This window comes from Ptychodera flava, chromosome 8 (assembly GCF_041260155.1).
Source record: "Ptychodera flava strain L36383 chromosome 8, AS_Pfla_20210202, whole genome shotgun sequence".
In the NCBI taxonomy this organism is placed as follows: domain Eukaryota; kingdom Metazoa; phylum Hemichordata; class Enteropneusta; family Ptychoderidae; genus Ptychodera; species Ptychodera flava.
The window spans coordinates 24440210-24458775 of record NC_091935.1 but is presented as its reverse complement, the minus strand read 5'-3'; the positions used below and the strand labels follow the sequence as shown (position 1 = coordinate 24458775).

Below are 18566 nucleotides of genomic sequence, written 5' to 3'. Positions count from 1 at the left end.
TGACACCGCTTTAAGGGATGAACGATAAGACCTTACGAGGGAGTGGTCGGGGTGGCAGCATGAAATAGTTTGGCGCAGTTTCAGAACTTTACAAATGTTTTTCTTCAGGTTTTGAGTGAAATACAAACTACTTGTTTTCCGGGGGCAGGTTGTTTTCGGCCCATCTCCAGGTTAATGGTGTTTTTTTTCAAAAATCACTATGGCCTAATTTTTTCAGCAGTTACTGCTGTGTAGATTACCCCTAGTAGATCAATGGTCGACCCCTTACCGAGGCGATCTGCAAGGGGAATATATTCACTATAACCTTGCGGGCGTTGTACTTACTGGGCATCTGCTTTAAGCTGTGATATATGACTATTCCCATCGGTGAGTATAAGTTCTGGGCGATGACCGTCTTCTCCCCTCCGGTGAACTTATTGGCGCGAAACACCTTCTCTGTCTCCCAGTCAGTCCAGTAGACGTGATCCAGAAACACGGAGAGTGAGAACGGGTGCTTCAAGAGGAAACTGGAGACCATGATATTCACTCGGTTCCCGCCGTCTAGACCGGCGCTGGCCATCAGTTGCAGTTCCCGTCGACCCAGAAGATACGACGTCCCACGTAGTCCATGGTTAAACCGTTCGGCCAAAGTACGTCTTCCTCTATGATGGTGGTACGCCCACAACCATTCATTCCTGCCTTTTCTATTTTTGCCACTCTTCCCCAGTCGGTCCAGTACATGAAACTGGATAAAACAACAATAATAATATCATAACAATACAACTGTAATAATAATAATATAATAATAATAATAATATATATATATATATATATATATATATATATATATATATATATATATATATATATATATATATATATATATATATATATATTGTATAATGTTTGACTCCTTGGAGCCCAATGTATACTTATTATAGATGATAACTCGGCCCTACACTAGAATGAATGAATTTGTCGACGTATCGTTGCATATTTCATTTCTTGAAAAACACCCGCGACGGGCACCATTTGGGGTTTCGCTCCCTTAGTTTGTTTTGTTTTGTCTTTTGGGTTTTTTTGTTTGTTTTTTTTTTGCTGAGTCATGACGGTCCGACTGCAGCTACATCTGCCATTGCTGAAGCATAAATACCCTTATAAAGTTATTCTTGTGTAGTTGCTCTTAGTTTGATCGAACTTCAACGATAGATGACTCAGCAAAAATTAAAGGAACAAAAGCAAGAACAGTTGGGAGGATGTTATACTAACTAACATGCTTGAATATACATCAAGTTTTTGGGAAAAGACAAAGAAAATATGCTTTTACCACCATGTAGTGTAATAATTAAAGCTTGTCCATTTAATACACCAACGCGCTCTCTCTCTCTCTCTCTCTCTCTCTCTCTCTCTCTCTCTCTCTCTCTCTCTCTCTCTCTCTCTCTCTGGAACTCTCTCTCTCTCTGGAACTCTCTCTCTCTCTCTGAACTCTCTCTCCTCTCTCTGGAACTCTCTCTCTCTCTCTCTGGAACTCTCTCTGGAACTCTCTCTCTCTCTCTGGAACTCTCTCTCTCTCTCTCTGGAACTCCCTCTCTCTCTCTCTCTCTCTGGATCTCTGGAAATCACTGTTCAACTGTGTTATATAAAGCGTAATTTACACGAACTCTACGGAATACTTGGTTGTGTTGGTTGTGTCGACAGGGGTGTCCTTCGATAGCACTTTGAATATGTCAGTGTTTACTAAACTGTTTTTCATCACATTACTTGGAGAAGGAAAGCAGTAAAATTATTGAAAAGCGCATGGTAGCTTCAAATGTAACCAAAATGGGGAAAAAAGTCCCACTTGTTTGTGTAACGATATGTGATGTGTTATATCATAGTTGAAGAGAGTGAATCGGGTGGACACATTTTTTTTAAGGCTCGGAACTTCAAAAGAAGCGCTAACGAAAACAAACATCGCACAACTACACCGGTCTTTGTTGCTATCTTCGCAAAACACTCGAAGAATTAGGAAACAGGCTGAACACAACCAGAGTCGCCGTTAAGCCAGTCTTTTGAAGTTTACTGTCCGAATGTAATTTATAAAATAGCAACCGACTTGTCTTCGGCATGGGAGAATGCCCGCTGAAGTGGCGGCGTGGTTTAATTCAAATATCCGTTGTAAACTATTTACTTTTCGGCTTGGCACCATCGGGTGTGGCGTCACAGCTTTTAAGAAAACGTGTGTTTGCCGGCGGATTAGCAAGAAACACGTCGGTGAAAGTTATTGTTGACCTTGTTGATCGCCAAAGTGAGCAATCAGCTCTTGAACGATTTGTTCTGCACTCATGTCCACTCCGAATTGGTAAAACTTCACCCTTCCAAAGACCGATACTTAACGACTCCGGTTGGAGAGCTATTTAATGAACCCTTCTCTCGGGAGAAATAATTATGTAGGGTGGCGTCCTGACATACGGGAAGGATCATTGTAGACAGACTTTGTCGCTATCATTTCTATTATGTTGATTTTTGATGCGGCTTTACTACTCTTTTACAATTGATTGTTTTGCGGTCATATGTCATCCAGAGAAGTACTCTAAAAAATGGCATAAAAATAAACTCGACGGAGGCTGTCGGCCAAGGAAAAAACGGCGCAATTCGGCTGCCAAAAATGCACTGTGTTGACCATTTGTTACTAATGGGCACGACCAGGAGATATCGTTACAAGTTCCAGCGCTTCCCACGATTGCAGCAGTTGCCGATGTAATAAAGAAAATGTGTGGTGCACACTGGAAGGGGGGAGGAGAAACACGATATCCCGCCAGTTACACAGGTAGCAGAACTGACTCGCGACTAGATCTGCGCAGACACCTGCGTGAGTCGGACGTGATCAAAAGCCGGCCCTCATGGCAACATGGGTGGGAACTGTAATCTGTGAGGGGCATGTTCACTTCATTATAGGAGTAATACGGGCTTTGAGCTTTTCAATTAGCTTGAAAAAGACGATTTTCGGAGTCGTGCTATTTTTCTAATTAACTCTACACAATATTCTTGTGAGTGTCGGCAGCCCTTTGCAATAGGGCATTCTAGGGTTAGAAAGAAAAGGTCCAATGACAAACAACGGATCACCAGACTGCGTTGGCAATCACTCAATAATGTAGTTTACGGTCAGTTTTTTTTCAAACCCAGAGAAGCCGTTGAGGTATTTCGTTCAGATGTAATTTGACGTGAAATGCTAATTCATTTACCCTTCGGCTGGATCGACGACGATTTCTCTGGGTTCGTCCAACCCTTCGTTGATGAGGATCGCTCGCTGAATGGCGCCATGTCTCGGAACCAGATGGGCAACTTCGATTGTATCGGTGCCGGTGTCTGTCCAATAGAGATTCTGATAGATCCAGTCCACGGCTACTCCGTCGGGGGTATTGACTCGCTGTTCGATCAACACTTCGATTTCACCGTTACCATTAATTGGTTTCCTTAAATAAATAAATACATAAATAAATAAATAAATCGATCAGGTAATCATTCAATTAATCACTCAATCAATGACAGCTTGTTCAATGCTCATCATCAGATACGCTCGTTGGTGCAACAAATTTACAAAGAAGCTCGAGTTTTCTATTAATAACACGAATGGGAAGAATTGGCCTGAAGATCTATGTAACGCTATGATGGATTAAATTAGGAAATTAATAGGCGAGACAGTCGTGTGTCATCGAGTCTAAGGGAGAACTTTCTATATATATATTCATTCCTGTAATACTATCAGACACAAATAAAATGCAGTGCGGCATTGTGAAATTTATTTTGATTTAAAAAGGCAATTGGATTGTTGGAAAATGACGTAGGTAAGGCTACGCAATGTTGCTTTTGTCTACAAGCCATCGCAGGTGTTCGTACGCGCAAACAGTTTCACGACCTTCATGGCGAATTTAACAGCTTTGACCTCTGTGCAGAGATGACACAAGGTTTGGAGGGGCCACCCTTTGGGAGAAATCATGTACCCTGACAAAAAAATACATGAATCGCAATGCATTTAAAGTATATTTACAAGCATGGCGATTTAAACAAGCGCTATGTGCTTACACATGTACTTTTAAAAACCTGGACGCAATATGTTATTAACAACCCAAAACACTTCAAAGGTTGTCTATTGTGGTGGCACGCGTATGAGGTGAAAAACCTTTACTGAACAACGCTAACTAGACCAAAAAGACTTCACCAGAGTTATTGTGAAATGGGCTTTTACAAAACTCTAAAAAAACCACATAGCACGGCTTTGACAACCGCTGCGTCAAAGCACGCGTCGTTTTGTGTAGAAAACTTTCTAAATGAAGTTACCGAAAGTTATGATAGTGCGCAGTCTAGTGCGCAGACGTTCAATTTTCCACATACCCTATTTACATAATTTTACGGAGGCGACCGTACTTTCCTGCAGTTTCTGTGATTGATTAGGCCCCGTACATACACTGCTATCAGTGTACAATATTTAGCCGACACTGTCACACGCATGTCGACGGAAAGAAGACTGAACAAAACGTGTGGAATGCAGACCAACCTCCCAAGAAGACGACACAATGGACTCGTTCATGTTTGCAAGGGCTTACCAGTTTAACACTGTCAATATTTTTTCATGTTGATACATACCGAAGTATCTTCTCTTCTCCGACGTCACTCCAGTACAAATAACCCCGCTGGTAGTCATAGTCCAGCGCCACGGCCGACTCGATATCGCTAACGATCTCTTGGGTCACCGTCGTTCCCGGGGTGATCCTTAAAATGTTTTGCCTGTTGGCCAACAGCACTAAGGGGTCACCTCCGGCAGCCGGGTCGCACGACCTGCGGTCTCGGGCCAGTTCGTAGCCATCAACGCAGGAGCAACGGTGCCCATTCCTGGTGGTCCTGCAATTTTGACTACACTGGCCGGGCACTTCGCACGGGCTGATCTCCGAGCACGTCTTCATGTCGTCCTGGAGTTGGTACCCCTCGTTGCATGAACACGTGTGGCCATTCGGCGAGTCGTGACAAATGTGCGAGCAGCCTCCATTGTCGTCCTTACATTTCCAGGCCACTAAAAACAAAAAAAGTAAAGAAAAAAATGCGATTGTAAGAAGGAACAAATCATGAACAAACTCTACTTCCCAGCTGTGCTGGCGAGCAATATTTTCTCGCCGCAAGAACACGTCAGCTGCAATGACGCCATTTCCGCTGTCTTTTGTGAGTTCGAGGCCGCCTTTCTCTTTACATCTACATTCACTGGGAAAAAATATACGGTTTTTGTGTAACCGAAACAACTGATTGTGCTATAAAGTTTGAATGTTTCATCATTTTTCCGTACATTTCTCAAAGTTAGTGAACCTATCGATTTTATTTTCCAATTATGTTTTATTCTTTCCTGTTTTTAAATTTCAATTAGTGCAACCTATCGATTTTATTTTCCAATTATTTTTTATTCTTTCCTGTCCTACGCACAAAATTAAGTCAATAATACCCCATGCTCACCTTTCAAATATGCCTTACGTGTTTAATATTCAGTGTTGATGACTGAATTTCAGTCCAGTCTAGAATTAATTAATGTCAGGTGACATTGCATGTTACAGAAAATGCTCAAAAATAATCCTGCATACTTTAGAAGGCAGGTGACGAAAAAGTAGGTGTATTTTAAAACTATAGTACTGTCAAAATCAAGAATAAAATCGGGGGTCACTGTGCAAATTTTGGTACCAAAGAAACAATAACACAAGATTTACAGATATTTACACTTCAAAATGGCCGCCATCCCTGCGTTAACTATGACGAAAAATAAAATTTTCGAATTTCGAAAAACTAAGCCTTGTAAAAGTTTTCTTACACCAAGAGCTTTATAATGAACCCCACAAGTGGTATATCAGAAAAGAATTGTGAAAGTTTGAGAGTCCGAATATCTGTCCCCGAGGCGCGTTTAACCTTAAATACTTTAATTCGCCAACTATTCAATATCTTCGATACGTGTTACGCGTTTTTTTTAAATGGGTATAATTTGCAGATGTTTGGTTGTCATTATTTTATCCCTTCCAATATACTGGAGACATGTATACACGTGATCAAAATCGTCGTTCTGATTGGTTGGAACATTGCGGCGCGTGCGCGTGAGTCCCACTACATGTGTCAGAAGCTGAGGACTGGAGAGATGTTTTAGATTATGCGAACCAGTTGTTACGACACACAAATAACTACAAATGGCGAAAGGTCTACAAAGTTCAACTAACAGAGATTGTTGATGTAAAGGGTATACTGGTTTTAGTCATGAAGGTGCTGGCGCTACTAGCCCCGTGATCCAGTCAACTAAAGACTCGATGACGTTTAAATGTAGGTCGGTCAAGTCGGATTTCTGAAATGGGGTCCCCGTAAAAGATATTAAAGTATACGTCGGTCAAGATATTAGACACTGTCCATTGTATGATTATGTAGAAAACGAAAAGCTTGACTTACGGCATTGGCCATGGTTGGGCTCGTCGGATTGATCGCCACAGTCGTCTTGGCTATCGCACACTTTAGACTTGTCTATGCACTGGTTGTTGTCGCACCGGTACTCCGTTTTGGCGTCACAGGGCGAGGGAGAGGAGGGACAACCCCGTTCGTCGGTCTCGTCTCTACAATCCCTAAGTCCGTTGCACCTGAGCATATTCATGACGCACTCGCCGTTACCGCAATTGAATAAATCTTTGCATATCGTGTCGTCTTGTGAGAAACAAGAGAGGGAGAGAAAAAAAACGAAAATATTTGAAGGCAATATTTATCTGCCAACGTGTTATCACTTGTTGTATTGGCGTGAAAAGTCACCGAACTGCCCGTTTACGTAGATTTTGTTGAGCCGTATTATAATCTGATATCATCCCGTGAAGTATATTTGTTATGAAGTACGTAATCGGGTCACCAGATTCCTTACAGAAAGACTCTATTCGGAGGAAAACTACGCGTAAGCGCGCTAATGTTGCTACTATATAATATATCTAGATAGCGATCATCAGAAGCTAAGCTAGCACTGACATTTGATGTATATCCATTATTTTTGTGCTATTTATCAAATGTAGTTTTTTTCTCCGCTCCAAAATTCATCAAAAAGTATCTAGCGCTCAACTTCAAGTTGTCAGCCTTGTTCTAACAATGCCCTTTGTTACATTGTTGATGACGAAACTGAAACGGACAAGACCTCAATTTGTCAACGATGTCATTGTATTTAATACAGGGACAATGGCTGTATGTTTTCCAAACATTTCCATCGTCTTTGTCCTGTAAAAGCTTGCCAAAAAGTGATAACTGTACACGCAGAACAAAAGAAATTATGGGATATACACAAAAAAAGACAGCCAATGGAGCTTCAATTCTTATTTTGACAAGGTTAATAACTCGTGTATCAGTTACCTTGGGGACGAATAAAGTAAATAAACATATTTACAGAACAAAAATTATGAAATGTCAAACTTATCGCTGTTGTGTCATTTCTTAATTACCAGTAATCGTCATCTTTCAATCAGCGTTTTCTTTACTGAAGGTTTTGCAACTATGCTTATGCCGCAAACATGCTGAACATCACACCTATGGTTATATCGTAGAGGTGTATATATGTCATATTTGGCTGGGCGTAACATTCTATGTGGTGTACCCACCCGATTTACTTTTTCTGAACACGAGCGACCTGAAATTTTAATTGATTTCCCATCTGTTAATTCGACTTACTTCAACGGCGTCGAGGTATAATGGTAGAGAAAACGATTCTGCATATTTATTTTCAGAAATATGCCAAAGTATCAAACGAAAATATATGACGTAATCCCATCTTTCTAAACCGCGGTCCTCGTGGGTGGATCAATCTTTCAGAGCGTAATTATTAAGCGTGCACTAGAAATTGCAAAAAAAAAAAAAAACTGTATTATAAAGTATGGTATGTATGACAAATTTATACGACGTATCAAAGCATGACTAAAACGTCAATCATTGGCAGAAAGGCGATATCCCATAGATGTGACAGCAAAGGGATGTAATAAAGGGTTAAAAACGATGTTCGGTAAGAAGGAGTACTGCGGAAAATCGCGAAATCTGATGAGACCTGTCACAGACTTGAGAGCAACACCTTCTTCATTGCGGCAAAATGTCGTAAAAGGGCTCTGATTTTACGACGAGTTTACCTGATCGCGTTTCCAAGGTTTCGATCAGCGTCTACTGCGTGCGACCCTTGTGTAAACGAAAATCCGAAAATACATTTTCAAGAATTCCTTCTCACTCCCAAAACAGACTATGCACACAAAGGTCTCTATTTGGAGTCACATATGACGTCACGGCAGCTTGGAGTGGCTGTGAGAACAAGAGCAGATCGGCTTTCGGTCCCTGCGAACCCTACTCGATGATGGCACACCGGCAACGATTCGGTGCTTTTTAAATAACTGTCTAAGGTGTGGTAAAATTCCTCAGTGCTGTTTACAAAACAGAGGCAGGCGGGGAATGCTGCCTTGCGTAGGTGTACCTCTGTCTGAGAATCTTAGCGATGGGTGTGTTATCGATTACCGTGCGAAGCAACACTCAAGAAGACACGGTGGGCAATGCGAATGCGCTGAACAGCGCCGCGCTTGACTGCATACAAAGGACTGTCTGGACATCCTCCGATCTCACGGTATGAAGCCACCGAATGCTTCATCGTAAATTCCAGCAATGTTTTTAGAACCTCGTAGACGTCAACCGCCGAGCCAGATAATGTGTTGTTTACAATGTTGCCCATATACAGAGGCCACAAAGTAAAGTATACCTTTTGTGTGACTTGTGGATGGGATGAAAAGAGACGGGGCAATCGACGATTTTTTATGGCTTACATCATTTTCAATACCTCCTGCTTGGTTGAGCTGTTTTCTTTAATTTCATTTTCTTTGACATCGGTAATCACCGTGTTGTGAGTCCACTTTTTATTATATGCACCCTATTTGAGCTATCGATTAGGTCTCAATTACTACACAAGCAGTGCGGTTAGAGTACCTGGAGTCCCTCTCCAGCCTACCACGCTCTATTCACCGCTTCCCGAGAATATACCGCCGACAGATAGCATGAGAATGCACAGTTATGCTTAGTCTTCAGTAATTTTTGTCCAAGATCAAAGCGACTATGTAGGTCGGAGTGCCCTGATAGGGACGGGTCGTTATCTTTCCAGGGGGGGGTGTGGTCAGGAGTGAGACATGAAACACTATCCCGCCTTCAAAATAACGACATACATTTGCTGGCTTTGGATGAAAATCGGAACCCCCTCCCCAATTTATACACTTTTTCAGTTTTCAGTCTTGTGGACCAGTATTTTTCGAAAATTTAGGGCAGAGAAGCCTAATCTTACACAATTTTCATCCCTGCAGATGTTTATTTATTTGCGAACACCCTTCGGAAGATCTCGTCAATCCCTCTCAATCTCATCCCTGGAAAATTTTCATTTCTTTTCAATATGCGTGCATGCGCATGCGTGACGTGTTGCAAACTTTTCGTGCTTGGAAATAACACCACACAATATCAGTGATGGGACTGGCTCACAGTACAATAAATTACCCAAAATTCTCTTCGATTTGTATCCTTGAAGGTTTCTTTTCTTATAACTTTTTCAGTTCTGTATGCAAGCAATAATGTGCAGCATCAGAATAATTGATAAATAATATAAGTAAAAGTACGGTTAGAAATTTCAGTGAAAGTTTACAAATAACCATTAAACAACCATGGAAATCACGTTCTGTAGGTCCTACAAATGCCATACTTTTTAGGTAGCAAGTTACGACGAACTGAAGGGTCATTGTCTGAGAAAACTTTGAATGCAAATTTCTTTTGTCATTTCCATTGGAAATAATCAATATCCTTTTGTTTCAAAAAACAGGTGCGACTAGTCTCCCTAATTTCCATTACATTATTCTGTATGGCTGAAGACACAATCAGTGGAAAATTTACAAAAATGCTATCTCCTCTCTTGATCTTGCATTATTTTCCAAACCATTTAAAATGAGAATTGAGAAGAATGGTTTCCTTAAAAGTACGGTTTCAGAATTTTTACAACTAGTCTATGAATTTGTCTACTCATGGGAGACCTGGTAGACTTCTTTGGGGAATCTCTGAGGATGCAAATCGCAATGAATTATGGGAAATCTACAGTACTGTGCATGGCTGGCTGTAACATTCTTGTTTTCAGTACACGTCTTTCTTGTTTTCAGTTTTATTTTCCGAAAAAAAAATAATCGTGGAATGTGATGTCAATGTGATGGGATGTGGAGATTTTAAATGTGATGCATTGTCAAAAGTGATGACGTTTCAATGTAAGCGACACAGATTCAAGTTCAAAGAGCATACTTACAACAGTCCACTTCATCCGATCCATCTTCACAGTCCATGTCACCATCGCAACGCCACGAGACGTGAATGCACTGCCGGTCGGAGCATGCGAACTGGCCCATGGCACACAGCCAGGGGCCAGTGACGTCGCACAGGTCCCGGTCTTCGTCGGACCCATCGATGCAGTCCCGGTCGCCGTCGCACATCCACGTCTGGGAGATGCAGTAGCTGTCGACGCAGCGGAACTCCAGCGCGTTCAGGTGCGCTCCGGGCAGTCCTGCTCGTCGAACCCGTCACACAGTCCTTGTCTTCGTCACAGTACCATCGGGCAGTGATGCATTTGCCATCCGGGCACCTGAACTCATCCGGTGCACACGTGCTGTTCAAATGACCTGCACGTACAAAAGAAACACATACACTGTACATTATTCGTACTGTACATACACTGTACATACATTGTACATAATTCACACTGCTGTGTGATGCCTGTTTGTTTATTGCATCTTTGAAGCCGAAGGATAATTTCTTAGACTTGACTGGAGGTGCTGCCCGGCCGCAAGTGCAACAGTCCCTCGAGTGCATTGTTCCTAGGTTTCTATATCGTTTGCCACGAATCCATGATATGGAAGGAAAGACTATGGCCCCAAAAAAGTTACATAATACGACTGGCAAACAAATGACAAGTGTAGCAATGGATTTGTAAAGCCCGATGGTGAATTACGCACTGTTCTACATTATCCTGTCCGCCTTGCGAGACAAGTCCTATGACGTAACTAAGCTACAAACTACCCGACCTGTGTGTAGTGAAACCCGTTTTCAATCAACTCTTAAGAGGACAATAGCTGTACAAAACTTGATAATATATTTCCGTTACTCTTGCATGAGACACTAGCCTTGCCAACACAACGTAATCCGCAGCAATTAGTTGACAAATGAATTTCGAGTCCGGAGTAAAAATATGTTGTCAACAATAGCATTTGACATTGCGTGTATGTGTGTGTGTATGCAGTCCGTGCTGACAATCTGAACACTAGGCTTTCCGCCGTGCATTTGGAAATCGAACAAGACATTATTTTTCACAGACAGAACAAAAACGCTAGAAAATACATCACACGTGACAGTTAACGGAACCCCGAGTCACATTTCACCTTCTGCTGCCCTGATAGTTGATGCATTAACCCTCTAAGCTTTCAGAAATGTGTCTATAAAATCACTATGAAATAAAATTTAAAAAAAATCTCAGTGTTCATGTGATATGTATTGCTCTTAGATTTTTGATATTTCGTATGGGGATGCATAGTTGAACTTCCAGTTTCCGGAAAATACGGGAAAAAAATCTCTGACGATCTTGATTTAGAAGCGTTGTCTCTGAAGAGCTTAAGAAACAGGGTCCGCGTAATTGCAAGGCGCAACACAATACCCGAGTCAATCTCGAAGATTCATACGCCAGAAATCTGTCGTACTCAGCACCAGAAAGAAATTTATTATCGGCGAGTCGACGTTTTGCCCTTTATAACAAATGTATAGACTGCTTGTCGATAATAAAAGAGTTCTTTCTATAAGTCCTCTGTGTAACTTGCACGTGGCCATTTGGCCATCATGTTCTTTACAGCAACTGTTGCTGGCCTGAGAACACTCAAAATTCCTAAAATGAAATGATCTGTATCAGTGGGAGCGTTGCGAAGTTTCGCAATACCGACCTGAAAGGCTGGAGATCAGCAGTATTGATGCATAAAATTGTCGGCAAACATACTAACGTTCTCTTTCTTAAACCCCCTATCCAGAGAAATAGAATCTTGTTAGCATTAATCACATTGTCATAAATAAATCCGAGTTGCTTCAGACGGTCAAAAGAAGGGATACCAACGAGCCGTAGACATGGTGGAGGCGACGCCGAAAGGGGGGAAAGTTGCGAAAATCAACGACATCTGTCCAGCCAAATTTGGGCGGGAAAGTTCGCGAAAACGGCGACATCTGTTGAGCAAATTTGGGTGGGAAACTTTAGCGAGTTTCAATGGGTTTAGTAGGGTTTTAACAAGGTGAAAAGAAGACATCCAAGCGAATTGACAGGTAGTATTTTTGTCTTGTCGAAACAACGATTTTTGCCCGAAGCAAGATCTGGGCTTAGGTCATTCTTGTGACAAACCCATTCAACTGTAGACAGGCTACTGCAAATCCTATCGCAGACTAACTAACCGATAAACAGCAAAAAAAAGTTTTGCGGGAACAGGTCGCAAATGGACCTCGTAAAGTTAAATGTACCTTCTGTTAGCTGGTTTTCAAGTGACGAGCCCCTCTTTATCTCCCCCATCTCCCCAGGCGACAGCGCCTGTAAAATGGCGAACAAGAACCCCCTCCCCCCTGCAGCGACACATTCAGTGCCCCTTGAACCATGTATCCTCTTGTTTGTCGATCTAACGTTTCTGTCTTTTATTGTAACTTCTACGCACCGCATCCTTGTTCGTCGATTCCATTCCGGCAGTCGTCTTCGCCGTCGCACTTCCAATAACCAGGGATGCAATAGGCCCCATCTTTGTCCTCTCCACACGTGAATTGATCGCTACTACACGAGCTCGCACCTGCAAATACAATGTCAAAAGCACTCAAGTGTCGTTTTACCCGTCAGTTGAGGTTCATATCTAGGGGCACTATGCCAGGGCGTAAGGCCATAAATTTCAGTACCCACTCCATCAATAGAGCACGGGACACGCCAGTCCCACGCTCCGTTGACTTGGCTGCAGGCAAAAATGACGCTTCCTTCACAAGGGCTGCGTTTTAGTACAGATGTGCATGCTGCTGTTTGTGGAATGTATGAGAGTGCAAATCGCTTTATTGGCAGCCGCAGATATCCTTTAAATGTCTGTTAATGAGCGCGCCACTTAGTGTGGGAGCTGATCAGAAATAGTTACGTACGGCAGCCTTCTTCGTCCGAGTTGTCCTTGCAGTCATCTTCGGAATCGCATCTCCACTTTTCCGGAACACATCGTCGGTTCGCGCACGTGAACATTCCGCCGGGGCACTCATCTGTAGTCGCTAAGAAAAACACATATGTATAAGACAAATAGGAGAAATATCGACCCGCTTGCCTAAAGCCAGTCAGGTTCTAACGTCACGCACCTTTCTCTTTGGAACGAAATAAAATGTAAGGAATATGCTTTGGGCTAGGTACGCAGGCTTTCGCCACAAGGTGGATAACAATGCGATTCATGTGTGTTCCTGTGAGCGCACATTTCGCTGCGCGGAATTTCTTAAAGCTCTCTTTATCCTTTTTACGGTCACACGCTAACTACCATCGACTTCCTTACAGATCGGCGGTCGAAGAGGCATTAAACCGTGGTCTTTTCTTACGAGACGACGGCAGAAACGAGTCTCCTGAGAGTTCGCCATAGCACGTAGGTCGGACTTGTCAAGGAACATTAAGGGCTGTTGTCTGGCATAGGGTCGCGACTCTCTTCTGTCGCTAAAAACTTACAATGGTGAGACTGTTCTATTAAGTTATGAGTGTCTTCGAACCTTCGATTAAAAAGTCTCAATTCTCGAATGATCAAAATTGTGGTTGGCCAATATTTGTGAGCTATGATAGAGACACGAAACATGCCTTAGATTGAAGTGATGTAATACCGCGATCACAATGAAACTTTCAAACAAAGCCTGTGGGATTGTGCAAGGCGAGGACCGAGCAGTAATATTATCCAACACCCTGGAACCATTCCAATATATTGCAACAAACTAGCTGGATAATCTTAGGAAAAGTGCAAAACTCAGTTTGGTTCTCGCACGATTTTGCCGGTTGCGCTGAGGGTGGAAATTATTATATAAACCGGCAATCCGCGCCGAGTACGAGAACTTCGTCTTGGCGTTCTCGAGGCGGTTGGTCAGCACACAGCAGGTAAAAATGATGAAGTGAGTTCGGAATTGTAAAGCAAAGTATCCCTTGATCTGAGATTTTTCTCCCCTTCCCCCCCCCCTCCCATTCCCCGACAGAATGCGAACGATGGCCGCTGCATATTTCACAAGCATAAAATAACTGATCCCGATGTATTGACACACATTATGTATTCCATGTTTGCAAAAGCATTTGTTGAGTACATACAAATGTGAGAACAATCAAATGTTGTTTAAGATGGAGCCATACGACTATGCAAATTTGACGACGGGGTTCACCCTATCTATACTGAAGTCGCGTGACGGTAAATTCATAAGTGCGTCCATCGAGAAAATGCATATTCCGATTATTCAGTTCAAAAAAAAATATCGATGGAGGTTACCTTTAAAAGATGCACGAGAAATTTGCCTGCAATTAGCCTTACCGAGGTCGTCGTCTCGTAACACGATCCGAAATCCGATATATCTTCATGTTTCAAAGGGCGAATGGAAAAAAAACGCTAAAGTGCGCATCCTGTAAGCGATAAACCCGAATACCGCACGATAGGATTCACTTTATTGGTATGATATATCAAGTTTACACCCTTGAATATTGTTCACGCCACCTTGGGGGGCGTTCACCAAATATTTTGAAACGAGCATGGTCCGATGCCGGTGAAAGCTGCGCTCAGTGATCGGGCGAAAAGCTCCACTCGAGCGTGCGCAGTTACGGCTCCTAATTACTACTCGGCTGAAACTAAAAACATCGCGATCCATGTGGCCCTCACGTTTGCACATATTTTGCCGCATGTATTTAGCGTCGCTGGCTTGATGTGTAAGCATATCCCGTCGGTGAAAGGGGTTAGGCTTTTTAATAGCTTCTAGCATAGCGATCTGATGGCTGTAATAGTAGATGGCCTTTAGGACATGCTTCCCGCCAAGCGTTCTCTACGCATGCATGATGATGCCAAGCATACTGGCGAGCTCATAACAAAACAATCTTTTTTTTTTATTTTCGTCTTTCTGCTCTAAAAATTTCTCCCTTTAAGTGCGAGCGGCAATTTCTTCGTACGTCCGTCCGCAGGGTCTCTTGTCCAGAAAAAATATTATAGCCAAGTGTATTGCTTAGAAACTTTCTATCTTCAGAATAAGAACTCTAAAGTGTAGTGGTGAGTTGCTGGTCAAAGATTAGGTGACTAAATGACACGTTTTTCGATGGGAGGCACTTGTGTGGCGGAGGGAGCTCTCTTCATTAAGCAATTATGGTGTTTTGTTGGTATTAAGATAAATAAACAGAATTCAACCTACCTCCTACTGCTCCTTTCGGGGTCAAACGTAGCAGCGCTAGTAGTATTATCAGACAGACGTTTTTCTTCATGACCTTTGGCCCAAACGACAAGGTCGAAAATTCAGGGCACTAATATCTGCTCGAGGAATGAGGTGGCAACTTTGTCTCTCAGATTCTTCATGACACAACAGGCCCAGACGGTACTTGGCACCTCTCGCCGGCGAAACATACAGTCACGCAAAAGTTGTCCAGGTCCACGATGGTATCTCTCGAGTAGGTTTTTCCTGATTGGGTGATATTTATAATTTGAAAGTTTGATTCGGTGTGCAGAAACTGGCAAGCCAATTGAAGCGCGTGTGTTTGGACCATGCAGGAGTCGCGCACTGAGCCTCGGCTACGTCTTCCGCCTTCCGGTTTCTATTTGAACACACCAGTACTGGCTGTATTTGACGTAAACATCGGAAGAAAAGAGAAAAGTTGTCACAGTGCAACAATACTAACGACGTTCAACAATGGTCTACTTACACGCTGCCAACCAGCTGACACATGGGGTTTTTCAATTGCCTTAGACACAGACATTCAATTTGTAGAACTGTATGGAATGTTTAATCAAGTAAATAGTTTACTCGACAACCACATTCCATGACTATGCAAACAAAAGAGGGAAAATATACAATATGTGAACCCCCTGAGGGCGTTGTCGCCGATGTTTTCAGGCTACAGGATACGGAGGGATACATATAGTCCGTGCTCTAAAGTGGCCACCACCAACGAACCTGTAGGACTTTCTCCGATGTCCTCACCCAACAGAGGAATCCATATGATTGTGTCTGCGGCGCCTTTTCAGGAATAATTAGGTGCCATTGAACTTGGCGAGGCGTACAAAGGAAGAAGCGACGCTTATACTGCCAACAAACAGGCAAAACTGTTAGACGTATGTTCGCACCACAGTGTCAAGTAACGAAGTGCGGTAACTGTTGACAACCCCGGTCGGTGAAAAAAAACCCCAGTAAGGTGAAGGGGAATCGCTTTCCTCGGGTCAACTTGACTTGGGGCGTTGGAGCTCGGAGCACTTTTCGAGGTGGAAAAAAAAACGGGCCTGTGCGTTTGAAATGCTGACGCTGAGTTTAAAACCCTATATAAGTCAAAAAACAAGTCCGGGGAAATGCTTTCTAGTATTTAAGGCCAGGAGAGAATGTTAAGCTGATGACCAATTTAAATAACAAAACTTACCCGAGTTGAGCTCTGATGGGATTCCAAACCGCTGGCTTGTCTAAAGTTGTGGGCCCTGCCCCGGGCTATTTCCCATGATAAAACAAAGCTGTAACCAATCCAGGGCTCTCTCAAACAGAAGAGGCTTTAATTATAGATGCACGTCAATGAATTTTGAAATGTGGCCAGGATTAGGCAACGGGTTGATCATCAGTCTGTGAAATCACTATCTTAAAGAGATTCCTGAACCGGCGGATAATGAGCTTCTTTCCCTAGGATTAAGTTCAGACGACGGGTTTAAATTAGTAAAATCATATTACCTCCTAAAATCCCATGATTATTAACACTAAGCTTGCCAATGCAAGACGGAAGAATTTTTACGAGTATGTAACATTCCTAAGATTCTAAATTTATTCATTCATTCGTTTTTTATTTCTCTCTCTCTCTCTCTCTCTCTCTCTCTCTCTCTCTCTCTCTCTCTCTCTGCGTAATGGGACAATCCAAATTAACTTTCTTACACGGTTACAAGCGTGACCTCTATCTCAGACGTTGCAAGAAAGTGTCACATCGCGCGACATATGAAAAGACCAAATGTCGCATCAGCTCGCAATGTCTGCAAGACAGACGCGTCACAAACTTGATACTTTTTCTCGTCCATTTAGTCACGACGACCACTCCCATAAACCTCTCTGTGAACATCAAACAAAGATGGACAGGTCGATCTGCCCATATAAAACACCACCATTTGCACGTTTATTCATCGGTTGACACCAGGCGGCTGGTCGCCGACAGGATTTCTGGAGCCCAGCGGACATGTCTCCCCACGCATGCTGACGGTTTTCAACCACGTGACCGCGTGTACATCTCCCGCTTTAGTTGTTTTATCTATCTGTTCACCTTTTGTGACGAAGTGTTCAATGTGTCACTGCTGCTTTATCGCTTTTAACACGTTAAACGTAGTGATTGCAATCGGGCTAAATTCACAGTCCATGAAACGGTCTCTGCTTCTGTGTTCCTGCCCGTCACACAGACACATATATTTTCTCTCTCTCTCTCTCTCTCTCTCTCTCTCTCTCTCTCTCTCTCTCTCTCTCTCTCTCTCATGGCTACTTAAAAGAAATTGTCGCCATACGCAGCACTGTAATGAATCTACCAACGTCCCACAAACATTGATTCCCCGCCACTACTGTTAACATTAAAAATACACCACAAAGCCAAAGGGCGTCATAGTGTTTACTTGCCACATCTCATATCGTATATATTTATGTCTGAGAATAGTTAATGTTGGTCAAGTGATTGCAGTATCTGTTGGCGCGTTCTTGGTGCGTGAACCCGTATGATCGTGTAGTCCCGGACTCGATAGGGTAGTTCATGTACTTAGGAGATGGCTGAAATGTGCCGTTTCGGTGAATCGCTCTGCATGATTTTATATAATGAAGCAAAAGTTTAAGATCTTAATGATTGTGCGTCGTTGGAATGATTTTTGTAGAGAGTAATAGTGAACTCTTTGTATTCTTTACTGAAGACGAAACACAGGGGTTGAAGTTGCTAAGTAACGGTTGCTAGGGGAGAGACGAAACCCAGGTATTCAAACTGCTAAGCAACGGTTGCTAGGGGAAATATTCAACACGCCCAGAAACATTACTTTTTGTGGTTTACGGAGGGCTTGCGATAAGTGACTAGAGACTCATAACACGGGAATGCAATCGAGCTCGGCAAATGTTGAAAGATGCTTCAGCAACAGTAACTGAGAATTTCGTCCATAACTTCAATAAACGATCTTCTTTTTTTACAATAATACCACCCTGTGTCCCCGAGCATGGATTAGGAGCTCTGTCTCTCTAAAGCCCTGATTTGAAATAGCTATGGCCTAATTTGTAGTGTTGTTTAAATTTGAACAGATTTTCAGGATGTT

General features: G+C 42.7%; 1 protein-coding gene across 1 annotated transcript; it reads right to left on the bottom strand.

The window, feature by feature from the left end:
* Positions 1-406: 406 nt before the first annotated feature.
* On the bottom strand, positions 407-16172 carry LOC139138031 (low-density lipoprotein receptor-related protein 8-like). The gene is made up of 9 exons (XM_070706252.1): positions 15460-16172; positions 13201-13320; positions 12738-12866; positions 10587-10679; positions 10310-10552; positions 6430-6678; positions 4606-5029; positions 3204-3434; positions 407-724 (listed from the first exon to the last, which is right to left on the bottom strand). Exons 1-9 carry the CDS (start codon positions 15527-15529, stop codon positions 559-561), a joined length of 1725 nt encoding a protein of 574 aa, XP_070562353.1. The 5' UTR covers positions 15530-16172; the 3' UTR covers positions 407-558.
* Positions 16173-18566: the final 2394 nt, after the last annotated feature.